This window comes from Homalodisca vitripennis, chromosome 5 (genome assembly GCF_021130785.1).
Source record: "Homalodisca vitripennis isolate AUS2020 chromosome 5, UT_GWSS_2.1, whole genome shotgun sequence".
In the NCBI taxonomy this organism is placed as follows: Eukaryota; Metazoa; Arthropoda; class Insecta; order Hemiptera; family Cicadellidae; genus Homalodisca; species Homalodisca vitripennis.
The window spans coordinates 112,655,750-112,677,129 of NC_060211.1; the positions used below are offsets into that span (position 1 = coordinate 112,655,750).

At 33.0% G+C, this 21,380-nt stretch overlaps 1 protein-coding gene across 1 annotated transcript in view; it reads left to right on the forward strand.

Moving 5' to 3' along the window:
* Positions 1-21,380, forward strand: part of LOC124362721 (solute carrier family 12 member 9) — a 39,177-nt gene that overhangs the window by 2,458 nt on the left and 15,339 nt on the right. Inside the window, exons 2-9 of the mRNA XM_046817452.1 lie at positions 5,556-5,690; positions 7,928-8,062; positions 10,122-10,327; positions 11,034-11,247; positions 11,835-12,104; positions 12,299-12,506; positions 12,605-12,803; positions 21,066-21,311. Coding sequence (XP_046673408.1) covers positions 5,556-5,690; positions 7,928-8,062; positions 10,122-10,327; positions 11,034-11,247; positions 11,835-12,104; positions 12,299-12,506; positions 12,605-12,803; positions 21,066-21,311 — 1,613 coding nt within the window. The remainder of the gene's footprint in view (positions 1-5,555; positions 5,691-7,927; positions 8,063-10,121; positions 10,328-11,033; positions 11,248-11,834; positions 12,105-12,298; positions 12,507-12,604; positions 12,804-21,065; positions 21,312-21,380) is intronic.

The window sequence follows — 21,380 nt, forward strand, 5'->3', positions numbered from 1 at the left end:
TAATTTTTAATTTCTAAGTTGTTGTTGATTTTAGAATGTTTTACCTTCGATCTGGCAGACTGCGCTGCGACACGTAATACAACATGAACTGATACTTAACAGCTGTTAATACTTTCAGCTGAAGTTCATCAAAGAGGCAGAAACATTTGTTTACATTAAAAATTTAGAAAATTATTATTGTAAAGTGCTTGATTAGTAGTGTAATGCAGATTGCATAGACGAAGTTATTACCTAATTTTAAATTTAGATTGCACCAATAATCAATAAACTATCTAATGCAATGAAAATACTATTGAACGCTGTTATAAAAACCACCTCATTGTACAAAGCCGTGATAGTTTGTACATAAGGTAATCGAATTTGGTTAGATCGAATGTAAATGAAAGGAGCCGAAAGAAGAAGCTTTATGATCGAAATTGGTTTTCATTGATACATTTTCTTGATCGGAGCACAAGGCAAACTCCACAATAATTCTGGAAATTTATTAGACAGAAAATTTATTTTAACAAACCTAATTTGATTCTTTAAAACCAAATTAGTTTATTGACATTCATCTATATAAAGTAATTGTACTGAATAACTTATGAACACTTAGCTAAAACCACGAAAGACAGATGTAGGAAATATGGTTCATACGGGTACCTTCATAATGCGCCCAAGAGGCTCACGAAGGAACGACTATCAATTATCTCAGGAGTATATAAGAATGTGACAGAAAAATAGTACGTGAATATAGTGTACTGTTTTTCAACAGGAAATTGTGTGCGAAGCCGCGGGAAACTGCTAGTTCTATATAAAAACTCAGTCTATATTGTTAAGAAAATTTTTTATCATACAAGGGTTGTCCAGATAGTATATTACATTTTGATATAATAAAAACAGTATAAGAAAAAAATTTTATTATATACATTTGAAAGTGACGCTAAAATACTATCATTACTAAAATATTTCATTTTTCAACATGTCACCATACAAATTTAGGCACTTGTCATACTGATGGACCAGTTTTAGAATTCCAGCATTATAAAATTCTGCTGCCTGAGACTTCAACCTGGTAGTCACTATAAAGCTTTATTAACGCCAGGTCTTCAATGCTGGAAAAAGGTGGTGGTCACGGGGTTCATGTGAAAACACCTCCCACTTAAAAGCATCTAGGACTTCTCGAGCCTGATTTGTCGTGTGTGTAGTTGGTACTCATCTTGCACACAATTTATGGTAACCTAACTTCTGTGTAACAATTTTGTGTAACAGACTCCTTGAAATTTGAGAAAAACCAACCTGAGAGTTCTGTTATTGTGAATCGGTGGTCTTCTTTAATCTTCTTATTGAATTTAGAGAAAATTTCATCGGTCACAATGCTTGGCCATCTACTTCGTTCGTCTTCGTGCACATTAGTTCAGCCATTTTTAAACCTAATGTACCACTGACACACTCCACCTTCAGTAATCACATTGTTCCCGGTAACTTCACAGAGTTGGTGATAAACCTCAGTTGGTTTATTGGACTTAGCAAACAAAAACTGTATTACCACTATTACTATTAGCACTTCACAACAAGTGGGATTTTCAATTGCGTCACACATTTTAAATTGCTATTGTAAAAGAACAAAGCATTTAGCAATTAAGAACACAGGTAGTGACAGTAACCTCTCACTAGCACAGCTGTATAGCCACTAAACGGAGAAACGCCCTGTCAACAAAATTGGCACAACAGTCCCGCCCCTTGCAGCTACAGAGCAGAACGTAATCTACTTTCAGGTTAACCTTCATAATTTCAAAAAAATGAAAACTACAACTGGGCCTAAAGCATTTAATAAAAAATTAAAATCACACTTAAGGGCACTCTGAAACATAATGTTAATTCTAGGACACACATTACACAAATTATATTGCATATAAGCTCAGGTCATAAAGTTTTTATAATTCCTATATTGTGCTTTTTATAGTTTCTTACAGAACATTTTTCAAATATATAAAAATAAATGTAAATATGATTTTTTTTTAAATTTATTATTTAATATAATTGTTACTTTTTCTGCTGAAATATATATAATTCCTGGGTAAGGTACTAGATATAGATGCAACAAACATGTGGTAAAGATCTTGTTAACCTGTCTTGAATCATTTTCAATATATACTCGTATGTAGGTCTAGATCCTAAAGAATTTTTAAAGTAGATTTTCTACAAGCAAGCAAATTGTAATTTAACAACAAACATTTTCGTTGTATTTAAGTTCTATTGAGCTATATGTGGGGTTAGGTAGGTCTTTAGCAGATTCATAGATGTTCTCTAAAGTTCTTTTCAGCCTTATCTTGTTTTCAAGATCAGTAACAGCTGTACCATCCTCATACACTGGTTTCAAATTATTGGAGTTCCATAGCTTTGACTACGTTTTGTATAGTTACAAATTCCATGTGTTCTATTATTTTTATTTTTATTATGTAACTATTATTAAGAAAGAATTGCTTCTGATCAATTTAAAGCAACAAATTTACAACTAATTTCAGTGTTGAAAAGCTGGTGATTGTTCTTATGGTCCTAAGGTTTCATTATGATTTGAGATGTTTCCTTTTAGAAATTTTTTTAGCAGTTCAGGATTAGATAGTTGTTTAAAAATTGATTTCAAAACAATATAATGGTTTCAGGTAAATGAAAGTGATTGTTGCGATTATATATTTCCTTAGAAACCAAAGTCTTGAGGTTGTTTGATCAAAAATATGCTCAAAAATGTATGTAACACTTATGTTTAATAGTTTTTTTTATGATTGAAAACTATTTCCCCACTTTGAGTGTTATATATATCTTGTAAGGAAGAAATTTAAAAGAGCTCTAATCAATCAAAAACTGAAAAAGTGAAAATTTACTTATAGTTTGGAGTGACCTTACCCTAGGTCTGGCAAAGTCATTGAATGAATGTTTAAAAGTGCTTTTACAGTGGCAAACATTTATTTAATGAACTTTAGAACATATCTTTCTGTAATGACGTTTTAGTAAAGATATATTATTGTATAATCTTAATTTTATATACTAATAAATTTCTAATGATGTACAGATTCAAAGTATGTAACTGTTTTTGTTGTTACAATAAAATAATAAAGAGAATAATATGCAAACATTGGTACTTATTGTTGTTATGGAGGACGAATGCTCTCTCACGGCGCTATGTCTGAAAAAACTTTTTCTTACTTTATGTAGTAATATTGAGTGTTGAACGTTTCCATTAGTGTGACTGTAACAAGCAGTTCTTTTCTTCTAGGATTCAGTCAGTTACAGCTGTTTCTGTTAATTTTTACTCCTGTTAGGATTACTTTTTATAAAGCTTTTTAGCAATCTTTGTATGAATTTATTTACTTAAATTTTATACTTAAGTAAGTTCTATTCTTTTCAGATAACTGATATAAAAAACAAAATATTTATTTGAAAATAAACAATTTTTTCCTTTTTTTACAACAGGGAGCATTCCAGAGAAGTTCTGCCTAAGAATCTTTAAACCAAGAAGAATAAAATAGTTACAATACACAAATTTGTAGTGTATATTTATCCTACGTTTTAGAAGGTCATTTGTAAAATTGAAATTTATTTAATTGATTTAAACAGTTGTATTTACCTTACAACTAGCTAAATCTTAAATAATCACTGTTATATAGAATAAAAAACATTATTCAGAGTAAGTGAAACATTTTTATAATATATAATGGCCAAATATTAAAAAAAAACACATAACTATAAACAACAAATTCCTTCACATTGTATCTCTTTTTATCGTGTTCAAAAGAATAAAGTCCAAGTTTGGTGCTTAGTGATAATTTGACTTTGTTGAACATATCTGCTTATTGTGACTATAAGTGCAAAAATGAAAAAAGAATGTGTCACAGTTATTGAGAAACAGATTGTTTAACAGTGAATGGTATTTGCTCTGGAATATGTCATGATAATAAACTATCTCATACGTCACTGCTACCATTGAACATGTTGTGATAATGCAGTACGTTACTCTTGTTTCTACTGTTTCTTCAAGTGGTCCAGAAAAATACATTCACTAATCAAATGACGCAAAATACACTCAATGTACAAGTTTAAGAAATCTAAGAAATTTATAGCTGGAATTTGATAAAACGCTAAATTTTAATAATTGAATTAAGTTTTAGATTTGTAGTGTATAATATTTACAGACATTTTTCATTGATGAAGGAAGAAATACACAATTTTACATAAAGCTAGTGAGTGATGTTAGACTACTTAAAAGAAGACAATATACTTACTATTTATTATATATAGAGCTTTTTAATTATTCTCTGGTATAATCACTTGCTTAGACAAATAAACATAATACTTCTGAAAATATAACAATGTAAGTTTATAAACATTAGCTTGATAATAAGATATCTTATTATGAGATTAGTTTGCTTCTCATCTAAAATGTTCTTCAAGTAATTAATTCTACTTAAATGAATGGAACACTGCTTGTCAGACAGATACTATGCCGGTCATAAAAGGGAAAGTGGTGTTTGACCTTTAGAATAAGTTTCATTAATCAAGGAAGTGTATGTATATAAATGGACTATTTTCATGAAACAGCCATTTTTACTGAAAAAGACACTGAAATTTAATTTTACTCACTTTCTGAGATTGATGTAATATACTACAAATGTGTATTTAAACTTAATGCATTTGTTCATTCCCAATGAAGTGTTAAAAGTTTTGTAGAAGCAGCAAAGTCAATTTGGGTTTTCCTTAACTTTAATGTGATTCAGATTTGAAGTCGGTTGAAAAATTAATCAAAAAACAGGTTACCAAGTACTCTGGCTATACTTTGTTGCTATACTGGCTATATCGAAACTGTCTTTAGAGCTTTTATACCATACAAACAATTTTAAACTTTAAAGACTTTTAAGCCCCCATTATTTATAGTAGAATCACATAAGATGTCTCAGTTTAGAGATACCGTACAATTAATACACATCCATATGATTTTGAATTTTAATTTTTTTTTTATGAGAAGAAACCCTCTTACATTGGTATGAAGCTACATAGCCTACTGTCAAAGGAAATAAGATGTCTCTCTGGAAGAAGATTGAAAAAATGCCCATACTGACTGGTTAATCAGCAATCCATTCTACTAAGTGGCTGAGTTTCATGAAAGTACACAATGAATCACTTTGAACAATTTTTTTTTAATTACCTGACACCATTTCAATACTTAATGTATTTTAGAAATAAAGTGATTTTGTATTTGTATACCTTTTAATATTTAAACTCAAAAGTGCTTACAAGTTGTGAGGTTTGTAATAGCCTATAAAAATATAACAAATAAAACATTTAAAAGTGATTGGATTCATATTGATAAAATCTTTTAAATGAGCTCTTGTGTAACTCTATGACCAAAAATAAGAATGTAAAAGTGGTTAAACATTGTTCTTACATGGCTGATATTAAGATAGGTGCCAGTACAGCTGGGTCTAAGTTCAACAAATCCACCCATTTGTCTTATATGTTATAAATATTGACTACAAAAATTTAAAAACAAGATATTTAAATAGGTGTCTTTTTTCCAGGATTTTTAGTTGGCAACGCGGGACTGTTAGTGACTCTATTGCAGTTTGGAATTGCCTATGGGATCTTGCTGTTTACTGTGGCATCAATATGTGCAATATCAACCAATGGTGCTGTGGAAGGAGGAGGAGCTTACTGTATCCTTGCATCATAGAGATACATATCCAATTAATATAGATATAGCTAAATGAGATTAAACCTTGTTCAGATTAACCAAAATAATTACAGATGTGCTTTAGTAAGGTAAATCAATACAGTTAGTTAATAACACATTGTAATTGTACTATAACTCCACGGTAATTGGAAGATTTCAATTAGTTATTGTACAACACAAAGAATTGTCATTAATATTAATTGATGGTACAAAGAAATTTCAAAATCAAGTAAAACCCTGTTTCAAGGTTTTTTTTTAGATTGTAATTGGGAAATTCTGTTATCACTTTTCATCATCCATTCTCTATACTAAACTCTAAACAGAGAATGTTGTTTAATGATCAAATTAATAATTTACTAACCAACTTTAACAACTACAGTCTACCAGTTTCTTCGTATTGAAATCATTCCTTGAACATAAAAGGCCTCACAAAAATAAAATTTCATAATCATTGGAGCGTTTTTTTATAAATTAAGTATTTAACAACTATGTAAAAATGTTGAATGAACAAGTTCATGCATTTGAAGTAGTGCACGATATTGTTTAAATCGTACTCCAAAATTACATGTAACTTTTCAACAGTAACTACCATGTGACAGCTGTTCATTACATGTCGTGACACAGGTGTTACTTTGACGCACTTATTTAAGTACCGTTTAACAGTGAACATAAAACGTTTTTGTTCCATAGTTTCAGTTCAAGAGAATAAAACTATTCTAACACAGGATCGTCTACAATATTAAGACTGATTAATTTACTAGGAAAAACTAGCACCCACAATTTTAAAATTACAACTATTTAAGTAACACTGGTTACATAGGTCTCTAAGATTTAGAAAATTTGAATTATTATTTAGAAATACAATATTTGTTTATTTCACAGTTATGAAGTCATGACATTTCCACAAGATTTTTTTGTTTACGATTATACTGTAAAAGTGGATTAATTAGCAGTAGATTTGTCATAGACTTTACAAGGATGTGAAACTGTTGTAATGTTATATTAAAAATAAGTTATATTAAAAATGAATACTAAATAAAATTTTAATAAAATCTTATATTGAGTCACAAACTCTATTTTAATTTATTCTGTTCTCTTGAGTAACTACAATTTGTTTGGATATAACCTTAGATTACAATGAAATTAAATATTTCTTTATCAGGACAAGACAAACTTATGTGACTAGAGATAGATACCTTAGACCGGATGTAGATTACAGGGGTTGGAGTTAGACGACTTTTGATCGAAGTAGGTTTTCCTGACCTTTAAATATATATATTTTCTTGATCAAGGAATTGGGACAGACAAACTAAATTGTAGCATCTGAAATATAATTGATTAGAATCAAAAATTTATGACCCTACACTTGCAAAACAAAAGGAACTGGTAAAAATTGTATGTAACTTTTAAATCTCATACCCATGGGCTCTGTAATAATAAGTACCAGATATCTGTTTGAAAACTATTATAGGGCTACATTATATATGATTTCCCTAAGAATACTTCGTCTTTCTATTTTTAAAACTGCTTATAAAGCAGTGGGTAACAGCTAATATGATTCTTATATAAATCACATACTGAAATTTAATTACAAACAAATTATAAAAACAAAATTTTTTAAGTATTTAAAAATGATGTTCCAGATTACTATGTTTATGTGAATTAATGAATCATATTCCTGGGCTTCAATACTATTTGCTATTAAATACTTTTGAAAAGGTTAAGGTGTAATGTATTAATTAGTTGTTACAAAAAGATTTTTTGAACATATTTGACTTAGTATGTTTGGACTGCAATAAACAATTTCAAATAACTACATTTATATATTTATGTTTAGTAGATGAAAGACTACTCATACAGCAGGAAGATGTGTGCCAAATATAAAATTGCATGAGCTTTTTTTACAGTGTTACTTAAACATTAAAATAATATACTCTTTAGAAATTGGTTTGTAATTTTACTTAGTGCATAAGTACATTAAACATATATTGTATCATATTATTGGGATATACATTAAGTGGTTAAACATTTACAGATACAGAAAACTTAAACTTGGTAGTGTTTAACAAACAAATTGTTGATTTTATCTATGATTGGCAACACTTTGTTTAAAGTGTAAATATATAGGAATAGCATTGTGAATTTAATATTTTTTTCAGGTACTAAAGAGCATTATATTGCCTGGTCATTATATATTGTATTTTCTTTAATAGTGAACAGTTATGATCAGCAGAACTCTCGGCCCAGAGTTTGGGGGTTCGATAGGAACATTGTTCTTCTTGGCAAATTTGGTCAGCAGTGCTCTGTACATTGTAGGATGTTCAGAAGGACTGGTGGAAAATTTTGGACCCTCTGGTAACATATGTTTTTTAAATGCTTGCATATTATTTTTGGATTGAGTTGTTACAGATAAACACTCTTTTTTAATACTCTTAATCCTTTATCGTATCTGGTGCATCTGTTCAATATGTGTTCACTAATAATATATTGAAATGAAGTAAGTAAGAATTCCAGTGAGCAATAATTAATGATTCTGTCTGTGCTTCTAAAGGTGATAAAAACCAAAACTAAGAATTTTCTACATTCAAATCAGATTGAAATTTATTAAATTACAAGCACTAAAACTGTCAACTGCTGTATTGGTTGGATTGTCAAGTTGTTTTTATGTTTGAGATGTAAATAATTATCACCACTAAAAAGTATTACTTCTTAATGTTTTTTGTCGGATGCGAACACAAAATGAAATAATTAATTTATTATAAACTAATTTTGTTTTAAAATCCTTATAAATTGGCCTACAATTAAATACTCACAAAAACATTAAAAATATTTTTAATGTTTAGAAATAGTTATTGAATTATTTATCGTTGTGAAAGAAAATCACTAATAAGCTGAAAAGATTAATTTATTGATATTCAAAAATTTTATTTCGTTATTCTTATGTTATATATGACATCACTTTTTCTTAGTGACAAGGAGAAGATTTTCTAATAAATAGCTTTTGTTATTTTTTGTAATAAATATCACCCATGATATTTGTTGGTTTCAAAATTTTTGTTTTATTTTGTGATAATGTTATTTTATAATGTTCTATAAAGATATAAGTGTTACGATGCTCATGCCTCAGTATATTAGTGTTAATTTTGATTTTTAAGAAAGTATTGGGGGTTTTCATTTGAATTCAAATATTTGATACTACATTTTTAACGTTGCCAAATTCTAAATTTACTATAACTACATTCTGTAGTAGACATTTGAAAATTTGTTAATAACTACATGTTATTTGATTCTTATAATAAACAAAAATACACGTTGAATTTGAACTATCTTCTGTAAAAAGTTATAAAGAAATAAGTTTAATTATCACAAAGGTAATTTTAATATTTTAAAATATTTATTATATTATTTAATTGGATAAATAAATATTATTCATAATGGGGAGAAGCTTTGAGTTACAAATTTTGATTTTCAATAATATACTAATATTTTAATCTTTTTGCACTAGAACTAACTATAACAATATATGATTTGTGCTGGCTGATATTTTCACTGTAATCAAATCTAGGTTGACAGACATCATCAAACCCAATGATAAAAACTGAGTCATGTTGATTGTTACTAATTGCTTCATAATCTGTAAAGTAAAAAGTGGATCATTGTCTCCCATATACAACAATTTGAAAGATTTCTTTTTTATCACACACCTTATATAATAACCAAAACAAACTAAAATATAAATCAAAGTTTTTTTTAAATGACACACTTATAAGATTGTTTAATAGTTGGGTTAGTTTTGTTTTTATTTAACAATTTAAAAATTATATATAACGATTTGAAGTGTTGTAATATTTTCAAACAAACAACAAAGTGAAGTATTAGAATTGTATCCATTCAGTAGTTTAAATAACAACTTTAGTAAATGAAATGGTATACAAGTGTGGTTATATAGATATAATTTACTTTTGTAAATAATTTCATGAGTCATTTCACATATTATAGTAGTAGTATATGTAGCTCTAATAGATTTAATTCAATTAACACAATATTTTCTGTATTCCTATAAATTTCTAATTTCTTTCAATTGAAAAAAAAAACTACAATTTTTGTTTGAAACTGTCAATAGAATGCTGAAATCCTGACTCTTTAAAAATGATAATACTTCATTACACATACTCTCTCAGTGTAATGCCATTATAATGAAAAACCAATTGTTGTAAGGCTTCCTTGAGGTGAGTTTCATAAAAAAATTTTACTCAGACATATTTCTCTAAATGACACCGATCGATAACACTCTTTTGGTTCGTGTTGGCATCAGTAACATGTTTTCTCTTCTAAATTATTATATTTTACAGATTTTTATCTTTTGAAAATTGTGTTATCATGATTCCAGTATATTTAGAATCCAACGTTACAGGTATAATGGTGGGTGATGGTCCTCCGATCCTGCCTGATGGTCGCTGGTGGAGGTTCTTCTACTGTTCAATGTTGAATGTTCTCAACCTTATAGTTTGCCTGATTGGAGCCAGCATGTTCGCCAAGACAAGTGTTGTTATTCTGGGAACAGTCTGTGTGTCTCTCGGTTCTACGATCATAAGTTTTATCATTCAAACACCTATGGAGGTAGTACCATTTGTTTATAATTTAATTGAGAAATATTATGCCCATCAATTCCTTAGTTTTGATTGCTCACAAGTATTTAGACTCATCATGCATAAGTGTTCTACTGAAGATAACTATATTTAAATGTGTTTTACAGTAATTATTTATTATATATATTGGAAGACTATGAAAGTAGCTATTAACATTTATTATATATGCTTAATTCAGATAGTTTAATTAATTATTGGCTGAACATTAGCAAAAATGTCATACAGGAGGCACATTCTTCTGTTTACATGTATATCTGCAGGCCATCTGACAAATAGGGGTATAGATTTGAAATTTTGCATCAACCTTCATTTTTACATAAGGAAGATTGTGTTTTGATGATGGTGCATGGAATTTGGCTGAGCATGTTATTGTATTTTGTACTAAACAATAAAGTTCAATTATAATTACAGGAAATATGGTTAAAAGTTATGGGATCACTCTTAACATTTAGGAATTGAGGCATGCTGGCAACATAGTTATTGGGTTTATTACAAAAACTGTTTGTTATGTTAAGTTTAGTTTAGGTATAATATTATTTATTTATCTGATGTAAAAAAAATCATTGCTATCTATTAAAATTTAATTTTCAAATTTTGATGATAAAATACCGATTTATGTACTGTAATCATTCACTAAGATCTACTCAGCATTTATAGCTTAATTCATAATGATGTAGGTACCTATCCCTGAGGGCAATGAGTTGGTACAAAACAGTACATACCATGTGAATGGGAGCTTCACTGGACTACTGGCTACTACACTCCAAGACAACTTGTATCCGGATTATGGCAGAGATTACACTAGCAACGGCAGCCCAGTGTTCTTCTCTACTGTGTTTGGAGTACTCTTCAGTGGTGTGACAGGAATCATGGCAGGAGCCAACATGTCTGGTAACATTGGCTTTTTTAAATTAAACGAGAATTATTTTTATTTTTCATATTAATAATAGAAGAATTAGTTAACCCTACAACTGGACATATAGTAACTTTTATACTGGCAAGCCATTATGGCCGATTTGCAAGGGTTTTTCTTAACTCATAAAATGTACATGTGGTTGATGAGAAATTTTAACTGAAAACAATAAATATCAAATTCCCTGGTCACATAGCAAAATTTTTTTGGAAAAATTGAAATAGTCAAAAGATACATAATTTATCATCCAATAAGATTATAAAAACCATGAATATAAAAAAAAGATTTAGCAAAAAAGAAAAAAAATGTTGAACTTAAAAAATATAAAAATGTTGTATTTATGTTGGTACATTTTTTGCGCAAATTCAATAATTATGAAAAAGAACTAAAAGATCCTGCTAAGAACATACCTCAGTGAACACTATCCGCAGTAGGGTTCACAATGGTGTTATCTATGCTCACTGCGGTTTCCTGGTCACGCATCCTGCTCCAGAATAACTTCATGTTCATGTTGCCAATCAATGTCTGTCTTCATCACCAATATGAAGTGTAACTAATTTTACAGGTGAGCTGAAAGATCCCGCTAAGAACATACCTCGGGGAACATTATCCGCAGTAGGGTTCACCATGGTGTGTTACATGGTGGTATCTGTGCTCACTGCGGCTTCCTGCTCACGCTTCCTGCTCCAGAACAACTTCATCTTCATGTTGCCAATCAACGTGTGGCCTCCCTTCATAACCATCGGTATCCTCACTGCAACCTTCTCGGCCAGTCTGAGCAATCTCATTGGTTCGAGTCGCGTTCTTGAGGCCCTTGCCAAAGACAATGTTTACGGTGAGTACATTGTCTAGTAAAATTTATAATTGAATTAACAATATAATTTATAATACTATTTGCAAATCATCAAATAAAAAATTAGTTTGTAATTAAAGCATTGCCCATTTGTTACTACTAAAGAAAATAATTGTATTTCTTGAAGAAAGTAATACATTTTTTATCATATTTTACAATCAGATATTATGTTTTAGGTAAATTGCTCAGTTTTGTGTCTGCCGGAGTTTATCGCAACAACCCAGTGGTAGCTGTGTTCCTGTCTTGGGCTCTTGTACAACTCATTCTGCTCATTGGTTCTCTCAACACCATTGCTCAAATCAACTCTGTTCTGTTCCTCTTATCCTACTTGGCAACAAACCTGGCCTGTCTGGGACTAGAACTTGCCTCTGCCCCAAATTTCAGGTTTGTATATTTAAAACAAATTTAATACTGAAGAAAATCTTCTTCAGCATGACTCTGCGTCTAACAGTATGATACTTATAATTGAATTTTACTTACAGGCCCTCATTCAAGTACTTCACATGGTACACTGCATTTGGAGGCCTGTTCGGTACCCTGGTCATGATGTTTATCATCAACCCTCTGTATTCGTTCTGCAGCATTGTCCTCTGTATTCTGCTTATCCTCTTGCTACATCTCTTCTCCCCTTCCCGCAGTGCTGACTGGGGCTCCATCTCCCAGGCATTGATATTCCATCAGGTACCACTTCTTATATTATAATTTAGATCTTAATATGATAATTCAATATTGAAAGTAGTAAAATATTCTACTTGAGGTATGATTTCAGACGTTCACTTATTTTGGTTCAAATATTTAAAATATATTGAAGTGATAATGTGTTTTGGGTTTAGATTTATTAAATTCTAAACCATTTACAAATATATATATAATATATTATATATATATATATATATATATATATATATATATATATATATTATATATAAAATTCTCGTGTCACAATGTTAGTTACTTTACTCCTCCGAAACCGCTTTACTGATTTTTACCAAATTTTATGCATATTCAGTAGATCTGAGAATTGGCTACTATCTATTTTTCATACCCTGAAGTGTTAAGGGTGGTCCACCAATTAAATTTAGAAGATCACAGTTTTCAAAGCGCCTGCATATTGGAAATTGCAAATACGAGACAGTTAAGTTTGTTATATAGCCAAAGGCTATTTGAAGGCGCTAAGTTAAGATGTATATTTGTGTTTAAAATAAATTATCTATGGTTGAACGTTTAATCTAGGTGATCTGGAGTTAACAGTATCTGATGTTTTACAGTTTAGTACAAAACACCATAATTTAGGAGCCTGATTTGATTTAGGTAAATTCTTTTAATGTTAAATAATTAGGAGGAGGCAACATTGAGTGAGTTACTTGCATTTTGTGCTCCGAAAAGTGTCGTGGATTGTGTAATATCTGTCATTAGCATGTGGACATAACCTGGGTCAACAGATTCGGCTTGTTTCTAGTGAGTGACTGGTGGTATAAACTTCAATTAAATTTATTATTTTTGTCTGAATTTCTTTTAAAAACTTGAAGCATATCTCTCTTAGTGCATGTTTTTACAAATCATTGGCATGTTGTTACAAATTAATATTTTTCTAATTAATATTTTTCTACTTACGTAATTTTATTAATTATTGGTCTATCACAGATCTCCCATTCAGCTGATCACATCGTCTGCTTCTACTTCAATGCATAGAGTAATGACTTGTCTCCGTGCTTGACTTGCATCAACGTTTAAAAAGAAACCACAGCCTTTTAGATATTGTATCACTTACTGTTTCATTTTGGTAGTCATACCATAGAAAATGGCATCGTCCATTTCAAGCAAAAACTATTGTCGTGTCTGTGTTAGAGAAGTTGTGAATAAGGGCGTGGAATGCGATGGAGCCTGCAAACGATGGTTCCATCCTGAGTGCGTCAGAATAACTCCGGCGGAATACAGGAAAATAGCTGATGGCACCCAGAAAACATGGAAATGCGAGCGTGTAGACTGCAACGTTAACACGGATGACCTATCTTTAAAAATTGATCATCTGAACGACAAATTCGCTATAATAGTGCAGAAACTCGATAAGCTTGACAAAATTGACGGTATAATTGCAGGAATTTCGGAAATCAAGACCGATATCCAAGCTATTAAGGCTACTGTGGATTTATTGGAACCGAGAGTGACCTCAAATGAGACGGATATTAAAGTAATCCACGACGAGATAGCCAAAATCAAGCAGACACGAGAAAATTACAGTGGGGGTGAATCTGAGGAGATTGTCATCCAAGAAATCAACGAGCGTCTATTTCGGAAACGGAATATCATTATCTTTAACCTCAAGGAGAGCTTGAGCAGGGACACCAAAACTAAAAAGGAGCATGACACTTTGCTGATTTCAAAGGTAATTGATGGCTTGAATATCGGCATTCATGTCAACGGCCTAAAAATTTTCAGGTTGGGCAAGCCATTAACACGTTCAGTGCGGGCCCCGCGGATCCGCGGGGTAAGCGGCGGCGTAGCAGTGCGCGCCACGCGGATCCGCGGGGCGTTGCCATAGTCTCGACTATTGCTCAGTTTGAGCCCAGCTCTCGGCCGGGACGGTTCGTACTCGTTGAGCGTGGCGTGTGGTTCCGAGTTGACCTTGACTTGTACTTCGTTTCTGTTTCCCGCGTTTTTAGCATGTGCAAGTGATGCGTTCTTAGTGAGTTGTTTATTTATGTGTAGTGACATTGTACTATTGTATTATACAAGTTTTTATATCGCATTTCACCATGTCTGCCAACCGTGCTACAGAAAATAGTGCTACTGACGATGAAGCATCAGATGTGGATAGTGAATCCAGTGGAAACACTGCTGTTGACAGTTCGGGTAGTGATAGTGAAGATATTGTAATAAACCCTTCATGGGTTAATAATACAAATGGACTAAGACAGATCCCTTTCACCGGAAACAATAGATTGCTAGTAGATGTACCAGGTAATGGTTCACCGATTGACTGGTTTTTTATGTTGATGGACGACCCATTCCTCCTCTCATTACTCCGCCAAGAAACCCAACCCACAAACTTGTACAAAATGAAGAACGGGATAAAAAGGGTGACAGAAAACGTAAAGATTGTAGGGTATGCTACAAGAATGAAAAGAAAAGGAAGATGACAACATATACATGTTCTGTTTGTCCAGGTAAACCAGGACTTTGTGCTGTCAATTGTTTTGACATACATCACAGAGGCCAGCAGTAAAAGCCATGCCCTCAAGACCTTGTAAATATTGTATATAGTTTTATTTGTTTTTGTTTTGCACTATATAATGAAATAGTTTAAAATTGGATTGTTTTTACGGTAGCCACTCGCGTTATTAGACTTTTTTAGCCGCGCTCTGTGCGACAAAACTCTTTCCGCGTGCTGACCCCGCGGATCCGCGGGTCAATCTGTGACGTCATGTAATCCGCCATTTTGGATCACAGACGTTATTATCTGCCCATAAATCAGCCTCTGATAGCAAATAGTAAGTGTATTAATAAATATTAGGCTTTAGGTTCTGGGGCAATTTACATGTATTTGCCGTCAGCAGTCAACGTGTTAAAAGATAAAGATAGACCACTGAAAGTTGTTTTTTGTTCGGTAGAAGACGCGATGCAGTTCGTTAGCGGCTTCTCTAAAGAGGCAATTTCTGACGTTGATCCCGCCCTCTCTGACATTTCTATATCGAGAGATCGCACCATGAAGGAACGGCAATATCTTAAGAAGCTGAGGGATGAACTGGGGAGACGCAGGATGAATGAGGAAAGTAACATCACTATACGTTACTTGAAAGGATCACCCTGTATAACTACCTTCGAGCCAAAAAACTAGAAAATGCTGGGGTAAACCAGTCAGCTTTGGAACTCTATTTCCAAAATGTCAACGGCTTAAGGACAAAGTTTACCTCATTGAAACAATCAATATCTGTCTGCCATAATTATGATATATTAATACTGGTTGAAACTAATTTATCTGCCGACATTTGTAGTGCTGAGCTTGGTTTGCAGAATTATAATATATTTCGTTGTGATCGTTCAGAACTGACCTCATCTAAGGTTAGCGGGGGAGGTGTTTTGCTTGCAATAAAGGATAACATACTATCCCAAGAAATCATACCAAAGAATAGATCTGTAGAATGTGTTTTTGCTACTGTCAAATTATCATCTAGTCATCGGATGCTGGTCGGCGGAGTCTACCTTCCACCTAACATGCCCTCAAGCCAATACTTTGATTTTGCCTCAATTGTCGAAGAGCTGCTCTTCACCTCTGAAAATTTTGAACCTATCCTGTTGTTGGGCGATTTTAACCTCCCCAACGCGGATTGGGATCCTCTCGGCTCTCAAATTCATGATCCTGCGAGCCAGCCAATCAAAGATCTTGCCCATATCTTCCATCTTACACAGGTCAACGGTGTTAACAACGACCGTGGAATATTACTGGATCTAGTTTTCTCTTCCAGGATAGACATCAGTGTCCGAAGGTCTCTTGATCGCCTTGTTCAGGTGGAATCACATCATCCAGCTCTCGATATTACCGTTCCATGTTTCAGACCAGTCACTGATAATAACAGGACCCATATCTACGACTTTAGGAGGAGTGATCTGTTTGAGATATTTAGAGTGATTCAGGGTTGGCCGTATCCGGAACTGAGCAACGTGATGGGGGATAGTGTGGAGACAGCATTCATTGATTTTTGTGGTTCTCTCAGTGGGGTGATCAGGGACTTGACCCCCACGAAAGTACTTGGAAAACGCAACTTCCCTTGTTGGTTTTCATTAGAGCTGAAGGCACTAGTCATTTTGAAAAAGAAGCTGCACGTCAAGTTCAAAAAGTCATTAAAAGACTCTGACTACTTGGAATTTCGTAGTGTTCGTGCAAGGTGTAGGACTCTATCCGCCTCCTGTTACAGGGACTATATACTTCGTATTGAAAACTCCATACCAAGCAATGTGAAGGTCTTCTGGGGACACATCAGGAATATGAAACGCAAGTCTTCAGCACTTTCCAACCTGTACCTTGACAACGTGACAGCGGACACCCCTAAAGGCATATGTGACTTGTTTGCTTCTTATTTCTCTTCTGTATACAGGCTCCCACAAACACTTCCAGTTCCTTTGGAGCTGGAAACCTCATTCCATCTGTCAGGTTTTCACATCTCATGTGAAGAAGTGGAGGAGACATTAGCTGGGCTGGATGAAAGGAAGGGCGCGGGGCCAGATGGGATTCCCCCAGTAGTATTGAAGTTTTGTAGTGGTATCTTGGCTCCACATGTCACCCAATATTTCAATGCTCTTCTAACTCTGGGCATTTTCCCTAAGAACCTGAAGTCGAGCTTTATTGCACCTATCCTGAAAAGTGGTGATCCAGTAAATGCCAAGAACTACAGACCTGTTGCAATTCAGCCTGCCCTAGCCAAAGTTTTTGAGTCCTTGGTCTTACGTAGACTTTCATTTGAAGCCAAGAACATCATCTCTCCAGCTCAACACGGTTTTATGAAGGGAAGGTCGGCAACAACCAATCTCGTGACTTTGCAGAATGACATTACATCCTCCTTCAGATTGGGCCACCAGGTCGATTGCGTTTATCTTGATTTGTCAAAGGCTTTCGACAGGATAAGCCACATTCATCTCCTAGCAAAACTTAGGACTTGGGGAGTGACTGGATCTCTCTTGATGTGGTTCGAGAGTTACCTGGCGAATCGTCTCCTCGTCGTGCGTCATGCCGGTGAGACATCTTTTGCATTTGAGGCGGTGTCTGGGGTGCCTCAGGGTTCTCTGCTGGGACCTGCCCTTTTTTCTATCTTCATTAATGACCTTCAGAATGTCGTCACATCGTCTAGCCTGTTAATGTTCGCGGATGACGCCAAGGTATATAGGGAGATATCCACACTTCAAGACTGCGCCTCTCTGCAATCTGACTTGGAAAGTGTCGTCTCCTGGTGTGTGCGGGATGGCATGGATATAAATTTCGCAAAGTGCTCTGTGGTCTCATTCCATCGCTCAGCTAGGGTCATAGTCTTCAACTACGAGATGGAGGGAATCATACTGAATCGCTCAAGTACAGTTAAGGATTTGGGAGTTATCTTGTCCTCGTCACTGAGCCCTGAACAGCATCTGTCTGCAATTACTAGGAAAGCCACTATTGCCCTCGGTCTTATATTTAGGACTTCTCGAGATGGGTTTTCACCATGGACACTTCGGGCCCTGTACGTCCAGTTGGTTCGACCAATATTGGAATACTGTTCGCCTGTATGGTCTCCCTACCTGTTGGGTCAGGTTGAACTCGTTGAAAGAATTCAGATAAGATTCATCAGGCTGATTGGGTTGAGACTTGGATTTGCCTACGACGGGGTTCCTGTTGAAGATCTGCAACGCCACTTTGGGCTCCTACCCTTGAGCACCAGACGCCAAATTGCTGACCTGATGTTCTTGAAGAAGATTTTGTCGTCGTCTTGTGATTCCCCGAGACTTTTAGAGAGGATCAATCTTCGTTGTCCCCGACCATCTTCAAGATCTGTGCAGCTTTTCGAGAGGGAATTCCTCGCTACGAACTATGCGTACAACAGTACAATACCGAGAATTCACAGGTTGGGAAATGGTCTTCCTGCGCATATTGATTTGTTCAGCATGTCCGACACATCATTCAAGAGGGAGGTCACTAAATATCTCTCTGGCCACACGTGAAACTCTGACACTGAACGTTATATTTTGCTTGCTGTTTTTTTGTTTTTGTTTTTTTTGTTAACACTTTTGTTTATATTTAATGGCATCAAACCCTGCATGTATTGTCGCATATTGTATATTTCACTGAATAGAGATGGTTTCTTGTGAATGTTATATATTGCTTGCTATTTTCTTAACACTTTTGTTCATATATTATTATAATAGCATCAAAATTTGCATGTATTGTAGCATGTTTTATATTTTGCTAAATGGAAATGGTTTCTTGTGATTTTTTTTATATATATCAATGAACATAGGCTACGCTAATCTTTATTTTTTTCTTTCGTATTGTATTTGTTCATATGCATATGTATGTCTCAGTAGTATATAAGTAACTCTATATTTTATACGCTACCGGTACTTTAATTAAGTCTTTTTTACGGTTCCACCTTCATGTTGCACTTGTTTATGAACTATATTGCTGTTGTAATTTTTCTTTTTATTCACGATGTTGATGTTATTTGGCACTTGTTTTGCTTATTTTTTTGCTTCTGTTTGCTTTAGCATGTATGCATGTAAACTATTTATGTAAGTTGTTTATATCAAGCCTCTTGTATTTTCTCAATACCTATAACAAATGTGAAATGGTGTATACCGTATGTAAATAAATAAATAAATAAATAAATTTATTAAGTAAGTGCTGAATTGTTTGCAACATAAAATTTTTCACAGAGTACCAAGGATTAAATTCTCAACTAAGATAGGTCAAAAGATGGATCTAGAAAATTTTTTAAAGAAGTCCCACCTTAAACATAATATAATCTTATTTGATTGTTCAAAGGTTGCTTACATAGTTTATTCTGTGATTTTTTCATTGGGATATTAGTTACTCATAATACCAATGAATATTAGAACTTTATTTTTAGGATTAATTTTGACCTATTAGCCCCAAAATCAGTAGAGTTCATCCTAAGACCTCATGTCTATGAGACCTGTACTGTCAAGTTCCTAGATTTGTCAAATTTAAATCTTTTAAAGTTTACTAGAAATATTTTGAACACCCTGTATATACAAATTGTTTATCGCTGAACATTTTATGTTTTAAAAATGACTAGTGAATACTAGGTTAATAGGATATCAGAGTAAATATTATGAGTAAACATTTGATAACAATATTTAATATAGTTTCTAAAACTAACTTGCTTTCTTGAAAACAAATTTGATATTCTGAAAAAATTAGGTTTTGTAAATTTTGTTGTGAATTATTTATTATAAACCAAGTAGTTTACATAATAGACTACATAAGCGAAATGAAGAAAATTGTTACAATGACCTAAGGTTAAATGCCAGCTTGACTTTCTTGATAATGTTAGTGACTTAGTTAATCTTGTATTTTATGCCTTAGATGCGCAATATTGTCAGATCAAAGACCAGACAACTTGTGAGGTCAAGATTCTAGGTTAAGTTAAATTGTATTTTAAAGTAAAATCTCAATAGTCTTTAATAAAGTCATTCAGTTTTTCCCTGCTTTGTAATCCTGCAATCATTGTCATGGTCCCTATAAAACATTCATTGTAATTTAAAAAGATTATTTTTTATAATATGGGTATTTAGAAATACAGCGAAATTATAACATACAAGGAATTTATATGATTTTTTTTTTCTGATCATTAGCGAAGGCCATGTACTCAGGGGAATGGCAAGCTTTTGTTTTATATGCCTGTCCACGTGATATCTCAATGATACATTTAGCTATAGACATGACATTTTGTATTTGTTTTTCAAACTCAAAGTGTTGACAAAATTCCTCTTCGGTGTGTTTGTTTGTCTTCTGCAGGATATCTCAAGAACACATTTAAAGGAAGTCTGTTACGTGACGTGTGGCATATTCCTTCCTTGTATTATTATCATCTCTGATCTAATGACAGAGGTGATAAAAATATTGTTTACATGCTACAAAAATAAAAATGTTACCAATATAATACTACTAAAACACTAATAATGCTAATGAATGCTATGGTACTAATTGTGATATCACCTTTGTGTAAGGATTTTAGCATACTATAGGGTTATTTAAAATCTTTAATGCTTATGTTTCAAGCTAGTAATTTTTCAAAAGTTTGTTTCTTTATGACTTGATTGGTTTTGATATTGGTTTTATACGAATATGCCTGTTTGTACGAATATCACATTTTTAAAAAGACAAAAAAATGCTGTCACTGTCGTTACAACAGTTTGTCATTGATTCAGTTATTAATCTATGTTTTTATTCAGGTTCGAAAATACTTGCTCATGTTGGATTCAAGAAAGGATCACGTGAAATTCTGGAGGCCTCAAATCTTGCTGATGGTGGTGAATCCCAGATCGTCTTGCGCTTTGATTGACTTTGTTAATGTGTTGAAGAAAAGTGGTTTATATGTGCTGGGACATGTTAAAGTGGGGCCTGAATTTGCTGATCTTGAAACTGATCCAACTTTAGTGGAGAACTCTCACTGGCTGTCTCTGGTTGATCATCTCAAGGTTTGTAAGCTATTATTAGCTTGAAAAAGTTATAAATATAAATAAATTCTGAAATAATGTTTCCTGAAG